The 20,398-nt window shown below is 43.8% G+C and overlaps 1 protein-coding gene across 1 annotated transcript in view; it reads right to left on the bottom strand.

Annotated features, from left to right (window-relative positions):
* The window catches only part of ZC3H6 (zinc finger CCCH-type containing 6), a 92,797-nt gene that overhangs the window by 66,000 nt on the left and 6,399 nt on the right, over nt 1-20,398 (bottom strand). The window contains exons 2-4 of the mRNA XM_073608648.1: nt 3,634-3,817; nt 2,727-2,828; nt 2,075-2,282 (exon numbers count right to left, since the gene is read on the bottom strand). Of these exons, the coding sequence (XP_073464749.1) occupies nt 2,075-2,282; nt 2,727-2,828; nt 3,634-3,817 (494 nt within the window). The remainder of the gene's footprint in view (nt 1-2,074; nt 2,283-2,726; nt 2,829-3,633; nt 3,818-20,398) is intronic.

Below are 20,398 nucleotides of genomic sequence, written 5' to 3'. Positions count from 1 at the left end.
TCGACCATAGAAGTTGAGTGCGCGTGCTCAGAGTCATATCCAGAGGTTGCCTTTGGGAATTAGACGTATGAGTGCTGCCAGCATTGCTGCAGAGGTTGAAGGGGTTGGGGGTCAGCCTGTCAGTGCTCAGACCATACGCCGCACACTGCATCAAATTGGTCTGCATGGCTGTTGTCCCAGAAGGAAGCCTCTTCTAAAAATGATGCACAAGAAAGCCCGCAAACAGTTTACTGAAGACCAGCAGACTAAGGACATAGATTACTGGAACCATGTCCTGTGGTCTGATGAGACCAAGATAAACTTATTTGGTTCAGATGGTGTCAAGAGTGTGTGGCGGCAACCAGGTGAGGAATACAAAGACAAGTGTAGTATGCCTACAGTCAAGTGTCATGGTCTGGGGCTGCATGAGTGCTGCCGGCACCGGGTAGCTACATTTCATTGAGGGAACCATGAATGCCAACATGTACTGTGACATACTGAAGCAAAGGATGATCCCCTCCCTTCGGAGACTGGACCGCAGGGCAGTACTCCAACATGATAACGACCCCAAACACACCTCCAAGACGACCACTGCCTTGCTAAAAAAGCTGAGTGTAAAGGTGATGGACTGGCCAAGCATATCTCCAGGCCTAAACCCTATTGAGCATCTGTGGGGCATCCTCAAACGGAAGGTGGAGGAGCGCAAGGTCTCTAACATCCACCAGCTCCGTGATTTCATCATGGAGGAGTGGAAGAGGACTCCAGTGACAACCTGTGAAGCTCTGGTGAACTCCAAGCCCAAGAGGGTTAAAGTGGAGTTCCACCTAAAAGTGGAACTTCCGCTCGTTGTACACCCCCCCCTTTCCTGTGCCACATTTGGCACCTTTCGGGGGGGAGAGGGGTGACAGGATACCTGTTTTCCGGGAGCCTCAGCCGCGGGTATTGATATAAATGCCTGGGCTCCCTCCTCTTTCTCCAGCCACCGGGCCAGTGGGAGAGAGGAGCGGAGCCTCAGTAGGGTTCCCTGCCGGGTTCCCTTACACGCAATAGAGGTGGCATGCACCCGAAACATCAGCTGCGTGCCAACATCGCTGGACTACAAGACAGGTAAGTGTCCGCTTATTGAAAGTCAGCAGCTGCAGTATGTGCAGCTGCTGGCTTTTAATTTTTGTAGCGGTGGGCGGAACTCCGCTTTAAGGCAGTGCTGGAAAATAATGGTGGCTACACAAAATATTGACACTTTGGGCCCAATTTGGACATTTTCCTTAGGGGTGTACTCACTTTTATTGCCAGCGGTTTAGACATTAATGGCTGTGTGTTGAGTTATTTTGAGGGAACAGCAAATTTACACTGTTATACAAGCTGTACACTCAATACTTTACATTGTAGCAAAGTGTCATTTCCTCAGTGTTGTCACATGAAAACATATAATAAAATATTTACAAAAATTTGAGGGGTGTACTCACTTTTGTGAGATTGTATGTGTGTATATATATATATACACACACTGTATATTTATATTAACAGCTGGTCAGACACTCTTATCAATGAAAAGCTGTTGTGCTGGTGGAATGAACACTAAGAAGAATCTAACAATCACATGGAGGATAATAAATTGCTACAAAGCACTCTGATCTAGTATCTAGAGTTGGAAGCCTCAAAATGCACTAGGTGTTTATAGAGGATAGTGAAATCAGGAAAGGTTGTTTTGTAGAGGAGCTGAATTAAAAGATGCTTTACAGCTCAGGTACTCAACATTTATCATCTGCCAGTTGATAGGCTGTACTATTCAATAGGAACACTGCATGCAAAGCACACACTACAGTGTAATGACAGTAAGCAATCAGATAGAGCAGAATGGAATGGCAGTATCATTCAAAGCTGTGAGTGTGCAGCCACCAAGAATTCTAATGAACCCCAGACCATATAAGGCTAATCCTCTTTAGATGAAGACGAATGCAACAGCAAATGACTCAGTTATAAAGACTAGAATGTGAAGAGAAAGGTAATAGAGTCAATGTCAATGAGCTGGTAACACAGAAAAGTAACCAGTTCCTGATTGTGAATTCATTTGGTATAATTTGAAAATGTTTACCTAGTTCTCCCCCTTTCATACCCATCTTTTTATAAGGGGGTTCTCCCATGTTCGGACTTTCCTTTGCTTGTCTGTAGTGTTTCAGCTGTTCTGCATAGTCCTCCTCATCTTCTTCGTTGTAGTTCCCATCACTGTAATTACTGTAGTCATCATAACTGGGGGTATTTTTCTTGTGGGGTCCTATGTAACTCCCGGGTCCATGGCCGCGCTGTAAGACAGTTTACATTACCAATGTTATTAAATCTGTTTTTCTTCCAATTTAAATGCCCAACATATTAAGGTTAGAACCTCTGTCAGGTTTTAAATGAGAAAATTAGTTATTGCAGCCTGCGCCTCTGTAGGATTTCTTTTTGCTTCCTGTTCTGCCTGAAACCCAACAAATAGACTAGAAGGAGTATCTTCCAAATGAGGACACAGGCAGCAATAAAAAGCAGAGGTTTGAACTCTTCCAAACTCTATATGGACAATAAGGGAAACCATAATGGAGTTTTGTCAATTTTACTCTGCCTTTTAGCGTTGACATGATCTTAATTTATTTAATAAAAACTTTTCTGGTTTTAATATGTTGTGTTCTTTGGGGTGCCAAGAAAATCCAAAACATATTTCGCAGAGTCTCTTTTGCTTTTACATGTTGTTAAAACATAAGCCTTACCTGTGAATAATGGGAATCATAGTCTCTGTACATGGGAGGTTTGTGGGGCCTCTCTGAATGTTCATCTGAATCATAGCTGTAATCTGAACTGTTGTCACTATGCTGCAACACACAAACATGAAAACAAAAGACCATAATGCAATAGTGGCAATATAGCTGAGAAAGGGTAAACAACATTTTATCAACACCAACTATTTTGCAATGACTTCGGTACCTCAGCTTAGATCTGTCTTCTCGTAACAAAAAAAAAAAAAAAACTACCCTATATAAAATCTAAGAAGTAAATAGAACTGTTTTCAGGTATGAAATGGAGATACCAGCATCCACTTCCCCACCATTCGGCCCATATATCAGATTGTACTAATGAGCAAAGCTCGGCCACTTCCTGGTAATGTCAAATGTTGCCTGCCTTTTCCTGACTTCTGCATAATCCTGATGGCTGCTGAAATAGCCGATGTTAGTGATGGGCCAGTAGAAATAAGTGGAGGGTGGGAGAGAGCAGATAATCTTTATCGTAAGCAGAAAGTGTCAAAAACTGTTCTTATTCAGATGGGTGCTGGCACCCGACCTGTGTGCACATGGTCTGCATTCAGGTTCATGCACCCTCTCCAGGATACATTCTAGATTTTGACATACAGCTGTGTCCATGCAGCCACTTCTATAGGCTGCCTGAATGCAGCTCAGGGCAGATGCAAACATGAAAAATATGGCTCATGCATGGAGGGCAGGTAACAGCACCCAACTGAATGAGCACTTAGAATGTCCTAGCATGCGTGTGTAACCAGATGGGTGTGTAGGCTGCTGCATACAAGTTACTATATATTTTACATAACCGAGTGTATTAGCATAGCTTCCTGTCTCCCTTTCATTTTTAATTAGTACACAACAAACCCCGGGGCATGGTCACCTTGTGCTTCTCTCTACGCCTGCGTTTCTTCTTCTCCCTCTTACGTTTTCTTGACTTCTTGTGTGTCTTCTCACTAGGGGGCTTCTCTTCTTCTTCCTTGGGTTCTTCCTTTACTTCTTCTGGCTCAGGCTCCTCTTCAAATCCTCCATCCTCTATTTCACCGTCCTCCAGCTCTCCCTCCTTTCTGTAGGAAGAAAAATAATTTCACATTAGGAGAAAGCCTATCAAGACAAATATTTTTTGGTGATGACAGATTCATTTTTTTTTTTTTTTTTTTTTTGTGATGAGAGATTTCAAATATCACACATTCCAAAAATAAGGGATGAATCCCTCCTGTTAGGATAGTAGGACCCATGCAAATGTGGTTTAGTGGAGTTTTTTAGTTTTTTTGATCAATTTAGCCCATCTTTAAATAACTTGTCCAGTTATACCAATGGCTCCCACTGCTGCCTTTCTGTCCAGTGAGGAGAGAGAAGACAGAGCCGCTGATCTCAGGCACAATGCTGGATTGAGATCGGGTGTCAAAACTGATGACACATGCAGCACCATGGCAGTTGCCGATCAAACGGATGCTAAGAGAGCAGCTTCCTTGGCTGAAAAGGATAGGAGGGTTTAGTTCCACTTTAAAGTGATACTAAAGTCTTATTTTATTTTTTAATAAAAAATAACAAACATGTTATACTTACCTGCTCTGTGCAGTGAATTAGCACAGAGCAGCACCGATCCTCGTTCTCGGATCCCTCGCCGGCACTCCTGGTCCCGCCCTTCTGCCTCCACAGCAAGCAGCTTGCTATGGGGGCACCCAAGCTAAGCTGCTACTTGGTGTGTCCATTCAGACATGGAGCCACAGTTCAGCCCCGCCCCCCCACTGGCTCACTGACTTTGATTGACAGCAGCGGGAGCCAATGGTGCCCCACTGCATGTCTGTACACGGACATCAAACATTTCTTTCACGGAAGGCAAAATCTGGTGCCAACATGCAAAGCACTAAATTTCAAATTTGACTTAAACAACCAAGGAAATCTCTCCATATCCCCTCACATTTTACCATTCAGTTAAAAAAAAAAAAAAAACACTTGTTTTCTGTCTTTGCTGCAACAGAAAATGGCAGAGAACGTATGCTTCAAAAGTCAGGCCTATCTACCAACTAAGAATCAAATGAGTTTAAAAAGCAAAATCAGAATACAAAGTATTAATGGCTAATTAAAGCAGTTCTAAACTAACTTAGGGCTAATTCACACCAGCCGCTGAGTTACAACACAGGGGCTTGTATGTGGTGCTGTACAGTAGGATAACTACAATGCTGATGTGCCAATCGCAGTGTATCGCATTGTTCACTTTTTTTTTTTAACCAACTTTTTTGAAATGTCACACTGTGCCATTTCATTAAGTGTGAGCTAGTGGTCTGCTTTGCACAATGCTGTAGTGAAAAAAGTACTGCCTGCCGTAACTCTTTTTTCACCACAAACTGGTGGTGTGAACCGGGCACACAGGAGACATAGGAATTTTGCCTTAAATAAACCCTAAAGCAGCCTTTCTTAACCAGGGTTCCTTCTGAGGTTGCTGGGGCAATGTTCTATGGTGGACTGATCTCCACTGACCACTAATGTTAGGGGACAACAGGTTTCACTGCATTACTTTATCATTTGTTTCATTCCAAGATTGTTTCTGAAAATAATGTTGTCATATATAGCAGTAGCAGGAGGTGTTAAAACGTTATCTGCTCTGGGTGTAAAATGCTCTAAATACACAACATTCTTTATTCTCTTAAATTCTACAACTTAAAGAGGACCTTCAGCCTCAGCCCCCACTCCCTCCCCCCTTTTTTTTTTTTTTAGTATACCCAGCTTACCGGGAGGCGATCTCTGCACAATTCATATACTCACCCAGCCACCGGATGCAGCGTTGTCTGACAAAATGATGTCAACAGGACATCGCTCTGTCCCGTGCCGTCATCTTACTTCTGACGTAATTTAGAGTCCCACCGGCTCTTCCAGGTTCAGTTGGCAGGGCCTCGCATTGATGCTCTGCTAGGCCCCCCTACTGGCTGAAAGACTAAAGGCCTCCTGGGATATGTGACGTGCATATCCCAGGTGGCCCAGCGAGCAGTATCCACAGGGTGGCACAATTTGTTAAAAAAAAAACACTGCCCTATTGCTATAGAGTAGGGAAGTCAACACAGAGGGTCAAGATCCACTTTAATCATGTAAATATACTGTGAGCCGTGGCTATAAACATTTGTAGTAGGGGTTCCCTGAGATCTAAACTGAACTAGATGATAGGTTGCTAAAGCACGGTGTATGAAATTATTTTCTTTCATTAAACACTTTTTTTTTTTTTTTTTTTTTAAATGATTTTTTGAAACTTCAGTGCTGATGATCTCTCCCAGTCTCTTTCAGCCATTCCATGCTTATAGCCGTGGCAAAAAATTTTGAGAATGACACAAATATTAATTTTCACAAAGTCTGCTGCTTCAGTGTTTTTAGATCTTTTTGTCAGATGTTACTATGGTATACCGAAGTATAATTACAAGCATATATAATTACAAAGGCTTTTGATAATTACATTAAGTCTATGCAGAGTGTCAATATTTCTGGTGTTGACCCTTCTTTTTCAAGACCTCTGCAATACACCCTGGCATGCTGTCAATCAACTTCTGGGCCACATCCTAAATGATGGCTCCCCATTCTTGTCAGAATTTGTGGGGTCTTTTTTGTTCACCCACCTTTTGAGGATTGACCAGAAGTTCTCAATGGGATTAAGGTCTGGGGAGTTTCCTGGCCATGGACACAAAATTTCCATGTTTTGTTCCCCAAATCACTTAGTCATCACTTTTTCCTTATGGCAAAGTAGGTGCTCCATCATGCTGGAAAAGGCATTGTTCGTCACCAAACTGTTCTTGGATGGTTTGGAGAAGTTGCTCTCGGTGGATGTTTTTGTACCATTCTTTATTCATGGCTGTGTTTTTAGGCAAAATTGTGAGTGGGCCCACTACTCCCTTGGCTGAGAAGCAACCCCACACATGAACGGTCTCAGGATGCTTTTTGTTGGCATGACACAGGACTGATAGTAGAGCTCACCTTTTCTTCTCTGGACAAGGTTTTTGCTAGATGCTCCAAACAATTGGAAAGGGGATTCATCGGAGAAAATGACTTTACCCCAGTCCTCAGCAGTCCAATTTCTGTACCTGTTACAGAATACCAGTCTGTCTCTGATGTTTGTCCTGGAGAGAAGTGGCTTCTTTGCTGCCCTTCTTCACACCAGACCATCCTCCAAAAGCCTTCTCCTCACTCTACGTGCTGATGCCCTCACACCGGCCTGCTGCCATTCCTGAGAAAGCTCTGCACTGGTGGTGCCCCTTTCCCACAGCTGAATCAACTGTAGGAGATGGTCTTGGTGCTTGCTGGACTTTCTTGGGTGCCCTGAAGCCTTCTTCACAACAATTGAACTTGTCTCCTTGAAGTTCTTGATGATCCGATAAATGGTTGATTTAGGTGCAATCTTAGTAGCAGCAATATCCTTGCCTGCGAATCTCTTTTTGTGCAAAGCAATGATGACTGCACATGTTTCCTTGCAGGTAACCATGGTTAACAGATGAAGAACAATGATTTCAAGCACCACCCTCCTTTTAAATCTTCCAGTCTGTTATTCTAGCTCAATCAGAATTACAGAGTGATTTCCAGCCTTGTCCTCGTCAACACTGACACCTGTGTTAACGAGAGCATCGCTGACATGATGTCAGCTAGTCCTTTTGTGGCAGGGCTGAAATGCAGTGGGTTTTTTGGGAATAAGTTGATTTTCATGACTTGGCAAAGAGCAACTTGGCAATTAATTGCAATTAATCTGATCACTCTTCATAACATTCTGGAGTATATGCAAATTGCCATCATAAAAACTGAAGCAGCAGACTTCACTTGTGAAAATTAATATTTGTTTCATTCTCAAAACATTTTGGCCAGGGCTGTACATGAACTAGCTCTGGCTCATCACTGCTGGGGTCTGGTTGATAGTGAGGACTATGAAAAACCCCTTCGCAATGGGGTTGATTTTCTAAAGGAGTACAGACTGTAGCAATGTGACTGTTAACTGAGCTTGGTAAAAAAAAAAGGTCCCCAGTAGTGTCCATAAAATCAGATTTACAAGGGTCTCAGTGCCTGTCAATCACCAAAATCATTTCCTGCTAGTGGTTCCACTAGTCAGGTAACAGAAACAGGTAGAATAACAACAAGAGGCTACAGCTAGGTGCTGGAGCCTTGTGGAGGACAGCCAATAGTGCAGGAGGAAGAAAAGAAAAGTTATTAGCTAACAAACACTAAAACCATTCCTTGGCAACACTACTATTGCACTAGTTGTTTATACTCCGATTCACACACCCCTTTCCAAAACATTACCCATCAACTATTTGTTTATAAACGTCTGCCTAAAAATACAGTTCAAGGCTTTATTCACACGGACAATGACTTACATGCATTTATACATTTCTAAATGCATATAATGATTTTAAAGCGGATTCCAGCCTTAAAAAAAAAAAAATTAAAGTCAGCAGCTACAAACACTGTAGCTGCTGACTTTAAATAAGTACTTACCTCTCCTGGGTGCCCGCGATGTCGGCCTCCCGAGGCCGACCCGTCCCTCGGCACCGCCATCCTAGGTAAGGGAAACAGGCAGTGGAGTCTTGCAGCTTCACTGCCAGTTTCCTACTGCACACGCGCGAGCGGCGCGGCGCTCTGTGAATGGCCCCGTGGTGTTCTGGGAACACACAGAGTTCCCAGAAGACAACGGGGCTGCTCACTGAGAAGAACACGCCACGGAAAAGGAAGAGGCAGATTAGGAAGACTGCCTAGCATCAAGGGTTTAGGCAAGTTTAAATTTTTTTTTTTTTTCAAATTTTTTTTTTAATTTTTTTTAGGATTTTTGGTGAATTTTTTTTTTTCAGGGTGGCCCTCCACTTTAAATGGTCAAAATCAATCTGTGCATGTATGTTAAGGTACATTCCAATCGTCTGCATTTAAAAAAAAACAGACATCTGTGTGTCCAGGGTCAGATTATATGCTGTGAACACATCAATCCACATGTGAATGCATATGCATTTAGGCCTCATTCACATGGGCACTGAGGCCCGTACACCATGAATATGCCATTTGTTTATGTGGTTGGAGCTGGTAGGTGCTGCATGCAGGCAGTCCAAGTTAGCCTACACTGGCCCTCCAGCTTTTGCAGAAGGACACATCCAAAGAGGCATTGTAAAACTGACATTCACACAGCCACTTGTCCTAATTTAACCACTTAAGGACCGAGCCTCTGAGATTTGGGGTTAACAAGTTAAAAAAAGGTCGTTTTTTTTGCTAGAAAATTACTTAAAACCCCCAAACATTATATATTTTTTTTCTAACACCTTAGAGAATAAAATGGCGGTCGTTGCAATACTTTATGTTTGGAAAAAATACACTTTTTTGAATTAAAACATAAGACAACAGTAAAGTTATCCCAATTTTGTTTTATATTGTGAAAGATAATGTTACGCTGAGTAAATTGATACCCAACATGTCACGCTTCAAAATTGCGCCCGCTCGTGGAATGGCGACAAACTTCTATCCTTAAAAATCTCTATAGGCTACATTTAAAAAATTCTACAGGTTGCATGATTTGAGTTACAGATGAGTTCTAGAATTATTGCTCTCGCCCTACCGATCGCAGCGATACCTCGCATGTGTGGTTTGAACAGCGTTTTCATATGCAGACGCTATTCATGTATGCGTTCGCTTTTGCGCGCAAGCTTGGCGGGACGGGGCACGTTTAAAACATTTTTTTTCTTATTTATTTTACCTTTTATTTTTACACTGTTCTTTTAAAAAAAAAAAAAAAAGTGTCACTTTTATTCCTATTACAAGGAATGTAAACATCCCTTGTAATAGAAAATAAGCATGACAGGACCTTTTAAATATGAGATCTGGGGTCAAGAAGACCTCAGATCTCGTATTTACACTAAAATGCAATAAAAAAAAAAGTCCCTTTAAGAGCTATGGGCGGAAGTGACGTTTTGAGGTCGCTTTCACCCTGCAGTGGTATGGAGACGGGTGGGGGTCATCTTCCCCTCACAACAGGACACAGGACCCGATCGCCTCCGCTGCTAACGTCGGCTCCGGTAAGCGTCGCAGGCACCGGAGTGCTGCGGGGGGCCCCCTCTCCCGCCACCGATAAAAGTGATCTTGCGGCGAATCTACCGCAGAGACCACTTTTATCTGAAAGCGGACCACTCACTGAAGAAGAGGATACCGGGGTTATGGCAGCTAGCTGCTGCCATAACAACGATATTCCTTTTTCAAAGTAGCGGCGTAAAACGATGGCGGGCGGTCCGTAAGCAGTTAACAACATGTGCGGGTGAGTGACCCTGAACACAATGTCTGCATTCAGGACCGCATGCCCATACCCACATGTCCGTTGAACTAGGACAAGCTGCTGTGTCTGTACAACTGCTACGTCCTCAGATTAACTTGGACTGCCCGCATGCAGCACCTACCGGCTTCAATACCATAAACAGCACATTCACGGTTTTTGGGGCTTAAAGCAGAACCTCACTCTCTCAATCACTGGCTATTTTTAATCATTTTGCTGCTAGCATTAGTAAATAGATAGGAAGATATATTATATTTACTTGTTTAAATATTTTTTTTTTTTTTACATTTCTTCAGTTGCTTCTTGGTTTCCAGGCCCAGACAAATTATGCCATACATCCCAGGAGTCTTCAGGATTTGTTTTTTCAGCTAAGCACACCCTCCTGCCTGTATGCCTGAGCTAAGGGCAGATGGGTTCCAGAAAGTAAATGCTACACAAATCATCTTCCCTAGCTCAAGATGGCCATGGCTAGAAATGCTAGGGGGTGTTTTTCAAAGTGATTTCTCAGTAAAATAAAGCATGGAGACATGGATGGATAGTTGAGTTTGCATTGAATATTAAAATTGAATTAAAGTGTAAGCTTACCTTTACAGAAAATCTGTACGGTGATTTTACACTGGCCATCCTCCTGCCAGTCCCGCTGTACTGTATTCCCGTGATCCTGCTCTGCAAGGGACCAGAACGTCGCTTCACCGATCTGGGAAATTGAAATTCCTGCGGCTTAATCTTCCATACCTCTCAGCGTGTACAGACAAGAGGCATCCTACTTGGTCAGCACTGTCACATGGACAACGCTGACCAATCAGAATCTGTCTAGCCCATTCTGTCAGTGCTGCAAGGAGAGGAGAAGAGATGAGAGAAAGCCAGGAGGATTTCAAATGCCCAGGCCAGTTAAGTGACATTCTGGTCCCTGACAGAGCAGGATTGGGGGACTACAGTACAGCGGGACAGGGGGGAGGATGGGGTCCAGTGTAAAGTCACCTTACAGATTTTCTGTAAAGGTGAACTTACACTTTAAATAGTATTTTTGGTTTGTGCTGCTCAGATGCAGTGTAGTTCCGCTATAACGCCCATGTGAATTAGGCCTTAAAAAGAGGAGAAGTTGATCTGGGACATTTAAAGCGGAACTTCACATAAAAGGGGAAGTTCAGCTCTTCCTCCCCCCATTTACATTTGGCACTTTTTTTTGGGGGGGGGGCAAGTACCTGATTTTATCAGGTACCCGCTTCCCCACATCCGGTCTGATTACAGCGCTGATCCGAGCACAGACTACAGACCCCACAAGACAGTGGGACCAATCACAAAGTGCATGCTCAGTTGGAAGCCGGCTGTGAAGCTGCAGGGCTTCACTGCCAGTTTCCCTTAGTCAAAATGCCGGGGCCTGGACCCGAAGCCGATTGAAGAATCAGGTTGGGTGAGGACAGCAGGCAGGGGAGTGCCCTTATATTAAAAGTCAGCAGCTACAATATTTGTAGCTGCTTAATTTACATTTTTTGGGGGGAGACTGGAGCTCCTCTTTAAGTTTGTTTATAATTCTCAAATCAACTTTTTCTGCATTTTAAATAAAGCAAACGTTGAAGTCCCGTGTGAATGAGCGAGACAGAATACACCGTATTTAAAACAGAGTTATATCAGATGGATAAATTACAGGGAAATCCAATTATAACTAAAAGCTTGCTTTCCTAATTGAACAGAGAACAGGGCTTTCATTGCAAATGTAATTTTTCAGATGCACTGCCTTCTAGGAATTGAAAATTCTGACATTATAATGATTTATCCCATAATTGCTCAAATCTGCATATTTTACACATTAGAATAAACAAAAGACGTATCCTGACACCTATTTTAATAGCTACAGATATGAATTCCCTGCCTGATCAAAACAGGAAAATCAGATAATGCAAAGAAGGTTACATACAACACCTTTTCATAGAGTACACACTTTACAGACAGCTAACAAACATTTAATAGGTCCAGTGAACTAGGAACAGACACTGGCCTCTCCCAGGAATGACAGTAGTGAGAACTCTCCAATAGAGATTATTATTATAGAGGGTTCCTATAGCACCTACAGTCCGTGCAGCGCTTTACGTGAGGGCAGACAGTACAGTTACAATATAATTCAATACAGGAGGAATCAGAGGGCCCTGCTTGTTAAAGCTTACAATCTATCTTCATTCTAAATCTGCTATCAAGGAGTCCTATATCGCTTCTGCTACACTCAATCTAATGCAAGGGGAAAAAAATGAAGGTGGCATTCATCTGCCACATCCATCACAATGAAGTCTTGTGCTCCGCTTGACGAGTCCCAAGAAATTATAAGAAGCTGCTCGAGAAGGTCTTATCTGCGTTGCACCTGAGCTATGCCTCCAAAGACACATCCTACAATTCACTTTAGACAAGAGCCGCAACATGTCAGCATGTATCTGACCGCTTCCATTAGTCTTTATAAAGAAGCAGTCCTATAGACTTAAGCCTCATTCACACTTGCAGTGTCAAACCTGCGTTTCATATAAAGCAGATAATGCTTTTTCAATGGTGACAATTATACTCAGTATTTATGTATGGCTAGTTAACAGAGTTTGGAGAAAATTGAATTCTATCAGGGAATTCATAAAGAGAGTCTAAGAAACGCTTTAGAATTCCAGCTTGCCTCCAGAAATGTTGGCATAGGCGAGTTGCATGAATTTGGGGTACTCTGAATGTGGAGGCGCGCTGAGGCTGGAGTGTACCATACAGACTCCCTCAGTGCAACTGTACTTGACAGACAGCACTGCGGTGGGGAGTTTTGTATCGGGGGGGGGGGGGGGGTCTGCAGAGACTGATGGGGATTCGCAGACACTGGTACCCAGCAAGTCCACTCCCCTTGTGACTCAAAACAAGCAGTGGGGGGATCCATACTCAGAAGACACACTGCTATTGGCTATAGAATCCGAACACTGCCTGCTGTCAATGAGGAACAAGTGTCTTCGCTTCCCCATCAGGCTCCGCCCACTGCAGCGTCACTTCTTATAGCTAGGAGGCTGTTGGCTGTGAAGCTGATAGCGACTTTAAAGTGTAAGTTCACCTTTACAGAAAAATCTGTAAGGTGAACTTACACAGGACCCCCTCCTGACCCCCCGTCCCGCTGACCTGCATGGCGGAGATCTCCCATTCTGAGCCTCAGTATAGCCACCTCGTGGCTTGGAATTCCCCTCAGTTTTCTCTCTTCTTCCCCGCTGAGGACAGGCTACACAGGTTCTGATTGGTCAGTGCAACCCATGTGACGGGGGCCGACCAATTAGAATGCTTCTAAACATACCTCCTGAAGGGGTACATTAAAGAGATTAAGCTCCGGGGATTTCTAAGCCCCAGAGCCATGAGGCGGCTATCCTGGGGCTCAGAAAGGGAGATCGCCACACTCCAGGTCGGTGAGGGGGGGTGAGGAGGGGGTTCTGTGTAAGTTCACCTTACAGATTTTTCTGTAAAGGTGAACTTACCCTTTAACAACCAGCTACAGGGAGAGGGTAACGGTGGCAAACATTCCGCTCTGGTACACTGCGTACAGAGAAAGGCACTCTGCCTGTCTCTATAAACCAACTTACAGCAGGCCCTAATTACCTCCTGTTTCGTTATCTACAAGGTAGTTATTTAATTTGGTGCAATAATAACACCACTTTGTAAATGTGGAGCTATTAAGAATTACATGAATCTGCCAAAACAGGCAGTAAGCATTCTTGAATCTGAAGCAGGACAATTTAATGGGTCATAGCACCAGAAAACAGTTGGCAGTAGTTTACTGAATTCCCCCTATATGTCCAGGGTCCAATGAGAAACTCGAAATGCTTGTAAACACGACTAAAACTACTTTAAAGCAGGGAATTCTGAAAAAGTGGAAAAGGAAGAAAAAATGTTCTGGGAAGCATAAAAGTTATTGTGCTTCCCAAACCACTCCTACTGCATTTAGAAAGGCAAAACACAGGATCACTAATGTGAATGAAGCGTGAGGCCAGATTCACACTGGTGAACCACAGCCAACTGCAGCATGGGTCAATGTGCAGTATCCATGGTCCCATTGATTTCTATTAGGTTGCTCATTATTGCTGCATTTTCAGAAAGCACAAAAAAATTCTGCATGCTGCATCTTTGGTGTGCTTTCAAAAAATCAAGTTAGACTTACCGGTAACTTGTCTTTCAGGACAGCACCTTGAGAGCGTGGCTCCACCCACTTGTCAGGAAACACACCTCCAATATTTAAAAGGAGGCTCCTTCCCGCTTATCATCAGTAGTAGTAGAGAGCCTCCACCCCAAGCTGGAACACATAATCAGAATATGGTTAGTCACAGCATAATAATTTGATACAATAAGGGCGGGTTGCTGAAAGACTGTCCTGAAAGACTCCTGGAAAACAAGTTACCGGTAAGTCTAACTTGATTTTTCCCTTAACGTCTTTCAGGACAGCACCTTGAGAGGATAACAGAGACTTACTCACTAGGGAGGGACCACAGCCTGTAAGACCTTTCTGCCAAAAGCCTGCTCGCTTGCTGACAGAAGATTCAGTCTGTAATGACGGACAAACGTTAGGTAACTTGACCACGTAGCCGCCTTAAAAATTTGATCTGGGGTGGCACCGCAGTGGCCTGAGCCCTAGTAGAATGTGCTTTAATCCCCAGCAGGATGGGCCCGACAGAGTAGGCTGCCAGAATAGCAGATCTAAGCCATCTAGCTATTGACCCCTTAGAAGCTTGGCGGCCCTTCTTTTTTCCAGAAAAAAGTATAAACAAAGAGTCCGAAGACCAAAAGTTTTTTGCTACTTCAAGATAACGTAATAAAGTCCTTCTTACATCCAAATTGTGGAATTTGCTTTCTTTCTCCCCTGAAGGGTTTGAGCAAAAGGTTGGTAGAATGATCTCCTGTGACCTGTTGTGGGCTGATGCTACCTTTGGCAAAAACCCCGGATCAGTTTTGAGTATAATCCTATCTGTGTAGATGGATAAAAAGGGTTTTTTTAACAGATAGGGCGTGCAGCTCACTAATCCTCCTTGCTGATGTTATTGCAACCAAAAATAAAGCCTTAAGAGTAAGATTTTTCAGTGAAATTTCTTGTAGTGGTTCAAAAGGTTCCTTTGTGAGGGCTTGTAGGACCACTGATCCCAACTGGGAAAGTGCTTAGCAAGAGCTGGTCTGGATCTAGTAAGCTCCTTTAAAAATCTTGTAACCAAAGGCTCAGAAGAGATCAGTCTTTCTAGAAAGACTCCCAATGCGGCTACTTGCACCTTAAGCGTGCTGACAAACCTTTGTCTGCACCATTTTGAAGAAATTCTAAAATTGACATCAAATTTTCTACCGTTCTATTTATCGAATGACAGTAGGAATTGTAGACTTTCCAATATTTAGCACAGATTTTTATGGTTACTATTTTTCTACTGGAAAGTAAGGTAGTGACAGACCCTTGTTTCTTAACAACTGCTCCTCAGATACCAAGCGGTGAGGCTTAGACTGGCCACTTCCGGATGATGTATCGGGCCTTGTAGAAGCAAGTCTTGCCAGAGAGGCAGCTGTCAAGATGGTTTGACTGCCATCTGTAGAATGGGGTAAACCATGCCCTTTTTAGCCAAAATGGAGTAATTAGAATTACTACCACTTTCTCCCTCTGTATCTGCCTCAATACCAACGGGATTAGTTGAAACGGAGGAAAGGCGTAACCCAGATGAAAGTTCCAAGGATGTATTAACGCATCTGTCCCCTGGGAACTGTCATTTCTGTGAATTGAGAAGAAAACCGGGAGTAGCGTATTTTCTCCTGATGCAAACAGGTCTATTTGTGGCTGGCCCCAGGCCCTGGTGATCATTGCAAAAACTTACGGATTCAAGCTCCATTCTGCCTCTTGAATCCGTCTTCTGCTTAGAAAATCTGCCACTACATTTAGAGTGCCCTTGAGGTGGACTGCTGATAAGGACAGCACATGATTTTCTGCCCATTCTAGGATCTTTGCAGCCAGTAACTGAAGTGTCTTGCTTCTTGTGCCCCCTTGCTTGTTCAAGTAGGCTATGGTAGTGGCATTGTCTGAGAGGACCTGGACATGGGAACCTTGAAGGATTGGAGGGAAGGCAACCAATGCCAAGGCGACTGCCCTTAGTTCCCTCCAATTTGAGGACTTTTTCACCTCTGACTGAGACCAAACTCCTTGTGCGAAGTTTTGACCCAGGTGCGCGCCCCATCCCCACACGCTGGCATCCGTCGTTACCACTTTTTCTATTGGGAAAGACCATAACAGGCCCTTTGACAGATTTGCCTGATTTCTCCATCACCAAAGCGATCGTTTGACTTTGATGTGAATTTTTCCTTTGCCTCCAGAGATTCTGTCCTGTGATTCCATACTCTCAGGAGGAAACTCTGAAGAGGTCTGAAATGTAACCTTGCCCATTGAATGGCTGGCATGGTTGAGGTAAGGGTTCCTAGGAGTGACATGACTCGTCTGACTGATAGTTCCTGATTTGTCTGTGAGGAGGCTACAACATTTTGGACTTTTACCTTTTTCTCTTCTGGGAGAAAAACTCTCTGCTCCACTGAACTGATTTGATACCCCAGAAATTGTACTTCCTGGGCTGGACTGAAATTTGACTTTTGCATATTTACGATCCAACCCAAGGCTTCTAGATGACCGCGGGCTTTCCCAAGGTCCTCTTAACAACTTCTCCCTGGAAGGGGCAAAGAAGAGCAGGTCATCCAGGTACAGAATTACAGCGATCCCCTGCAGGCGGAGAGGTACGAGAGCTTTTGCCATCACATAATAACATCATAAATATTTGCGGGGCAGAAGAAAGGCCGAAGGGGAAGGCTTCGAATTGTAGGTGCAGAACCTCTTTCCCAATGTTTATCACCATCCTTAGGAATTTCTGAGACTGAGGGGCTATGGGGATATGCAGATAGGCATCTCGAAGGTCGATCGATGCCATAAAGCATTCTTTTGTCAATAGGTTTCTGACTGTGAAGATGGAGTCAATACGAAACCTTTTGTAAAGGACCGGTCTGTTCAGCAGTTTCAGATTGAGGATTAATCGAAAACTTCCAGATGGCTTTTTTTATCAGGAATATATGGGTATAAAATCCCTGATAATGCTCCCCCTATGGAACCTGAGTCACAACCCCCTGATCTATCAGATCCTTTAACAGGTTCTTCATTGCTAGGGACTTTGTTGCATCTCTTGGAAGGTTTGTTATAAAGTACCTTTTCTGGGGGGAGATCTGAAAATTCTATTCTGTAACCTTGGGCCAGCATGCACAGAATGTACTGGTTTTCTGTTATGCTTGCCCAATAGGGGAGAAAACCCTGAAGTCTTCCTCCCACCTGTAACCGGCTGTCATTGAGTCTTGCTGGATGATGCAGGAGGATAGTAAGGGCTGCAGCTTTTGCTGTCATCCTGATAGATTCAGCTGATGCATCTGAGACATAGGCTACAGCTGCTGACAGTGTTGAAAAGGAATCAAGGATTTCCTGCTTAGGAGAATCAGCTAATATGAGCCTTAAGTTGATTCACCCAATACTCCACATTCCTGGAGACGCAAGTAGTTGCCATTGCTGGCTTAAGGTTGCCCATGATGGATTTCCAAGCCCTCTTCAGTTGCTGATCCATCTTTTTATCCATGGGGTCTTTTAAAATCCCCATGTCCTCAAATGCTAGATCAGTTGATCTTGACACTTGAGAAAAGGCTGCATCGAGTTTTGGAACCTTATTCAGAGAGCCGCTGGGTCTTCATCAAAAGGGAACCTTCTCTTATGAGCCCTTGAGAAGAAAGGTTTTCTTTCAGGATCAGTCCATTCTTTCTTGATTGTCTCAGAAATTACTGTGTGGACTGGAAAGGTAAGCGTTTTGGGCTCGCTGAGCCCCGCATACATCCTGTCATGTAAAGACAATTTTTTATGTTCTTCCTCTAAGCCCAAAGTAGCATAATTTGCCCTCAAGGGGCCGTCTACTTGATCCAAAGACAACTTGTATTTGGAAGGCATATTCTCCAGCTCATCCTCATCTGATTCTTCATTAGAATGAGAGGGGGAAAGCCCTTCCTGGTTCAGAGGACCCACTTCTGCCTCCACTGCCGGGACTAATAGTGAGCCTTGAGAGGATTGTGAGGTAGTAGGCTGACTTGAGGATGGATTTGTAAGTGAGGATCTAAAGGATTGAATGGTAGCATCCAATTCCTTTTTGACAAATGGAATCAGATTGCTGCATGCGGAAGAAGCTTCTTCCTTCACCAAGGAGTCAATGCATGCTTGACATAAAGCCTTTTTCCAGCCTTCAGGAAACTTAGTTTTGCATGAAGGACATTTCTTTTTAATTCCTGGGTCAGTGCTCATGGCCTGCCATGATAAAGGGAAAAAAACAGACCATCCTTTTGAGTGAGCCTGAAACCATTCAAGATGCTCACCACAGGTGCACAGTGAGAGAAACAGCAGACTCATGTGCCCAGACAGGCCCCTCCGCCACCAGGGGGGAAACACACTCAAGCCCCACTAAGAACTAGGGAGAAGAGAGCTAAAGAGAGACCCCACAGTAAAATAGAGCAGAACATCCAGTCTGCTCCTTACCTGGGTTTTGCTGGTGCCTGTCCCACTTGCTGCGGTTCCTGAGTCCATGCTGAGGCAGCAGTGCAATGCTTGTGGCAAAAACGCCGGTTCCGGATTCCATTAGCGCCTCTGCGCCGGACCGGAAATATAGGCACCAAACCTATTCCTCCCTCCTTCCCCTGCGTTTTCCGGCGGAAATGACGCCCAGCGCCTGCTCGTCGGATGCTGCCCCACTTCCGGTTACCTCACATCTGGTGGATGCAGTCCTTTGACTGCCCTTCCCAAGATGGCGGCGGTGTCAGGAAAAAAGGAACATGTCCTGGGAGCGACCGAACATGCCTAACGCCCCCACCTGGGAGCGGCGAATCCTGGAGCAGTCCTGGCTCTCCCCGAGCACTGACAAGGGAGAAAGAGCCCATCCACTCGGCACTACATCAGCCTGTGAAGATGGGAGGAACCAGCTCTCTGAGGTAAAAAAAAGAAACAAAATTGTGCAGTAGGGAGCCTGGCCCCTCAGGACAGCACCTTGAGAGCTCCTAACTCCCCTATGTGTTCCCTCCGGAGGAAACACAAAAATTGATGATAAGTGGGAAGGGGCCTCCTTTTAAAGATTGGTGGAGGTGTGTTTCCTGACAAGTGGGTGGAGCCACGCTCTCAAGGTGCTGTCCTGAAAGACGTTAAGGGAAAAATGCGCTACCTAATAGAAGTCTATGGGAAAATGCAGCTAAACCCGCAAGTAAAATACACAAAAACTGCAGATACACCCACGCTGTGACCAAAATGCAGTGCACGAGTGTGAACCTGGCCCAAGTTTTGCCTTTAGGTACACTTTAAACACAGCTCCATTCTGAGCATCCTTGTACGCACTAAAATCCACCCCCAGTACTGAGTATATATGACAGATTCACATAACTGAAGAATGAAGGCTGTTAAGACGTGTCACCTCTTTGCCATGAGGAAGACACCAAGTTGCATCTATAAAGGCCATGCTAGACTCCGTTTTACACGTTCTAATTAAAGAGGAACTGCAGTCTGCTCACATAATTTGTAATAAAAACATCTTTGCCATTCTGAAGCTTCCCTCCAACCACTTTGCATATTATTTTATATATACTGTGATTCTGTACTTGCCAAATATGCTGCAGAAATCTCTCTTCACTGAGTCTGGCTGCAACCATTTTAACTGTGGGCAGCTGAAGCTGCTGCCTGTTCAATTCCTGGATTTACACAGACACACAGAGGCACACCTCCAGCTATGAAGCTCTCATTGACCCTCTTATGACTCACTCCACTCCCTTCCTGGCAAACTCTCACAAGAGTGAGAGAGAGAGCGGTACATGATGCCATAAGCCTAGGCTTTTTACCAGACAGGAAACAGGAAGTGGGCTGTATAAGGTATTTACTGGCGGAAGGGAAATGTTTTACTATCCAAAGTTAAAACAACAAGGGCAGACGATTTAATAGATGGAAAGAAAAAAAAAAATACTGAAGTTCCACTTTAACAGAACGTCTAACCTGTTAGTATATCCATTTTAAAAATATAATAGAAACAAGAATACAGAAAGCGAAGACATATAGAAGTTTTCAGCTCAAAAATTAACACGATTCCATTTTGATCTAGGTAATATAATTACAGGATTTTAGTTGCAAGTTTTTTTCAACATCACACCAAATATTACTGTTTGCAATAACAAAGTTGTTAAATGTACCATATACAGTTCATAACTAACTATATCAGAAAAACTGATTCAATTCATGGACATTCTGTTAGGAAAAAAATATGGGAGTTGCCATTACTGACTTGCTTTAAAGAATAAGTTC

Source organism: Aquarana catesbeiana, linkage group LG13, assembly GCF_042186555.1.
Source record: "Aquarana catesbeiana isolate 2022-GZ linkage group LG13, ASM4218655v1, whole genome shotgun sequence".
Lineage (NCBI taxonomy): Eukaryota > Metazoa > Chordata > Amphibia > Anura > Ranidae > Aquarana > Aquarana catesbeiana.
The sequence above is the reverse complement of the archived record's forward strand: the minus strand, read 5'-3'. Positions and strand labels throughout refer to the sequence as shown.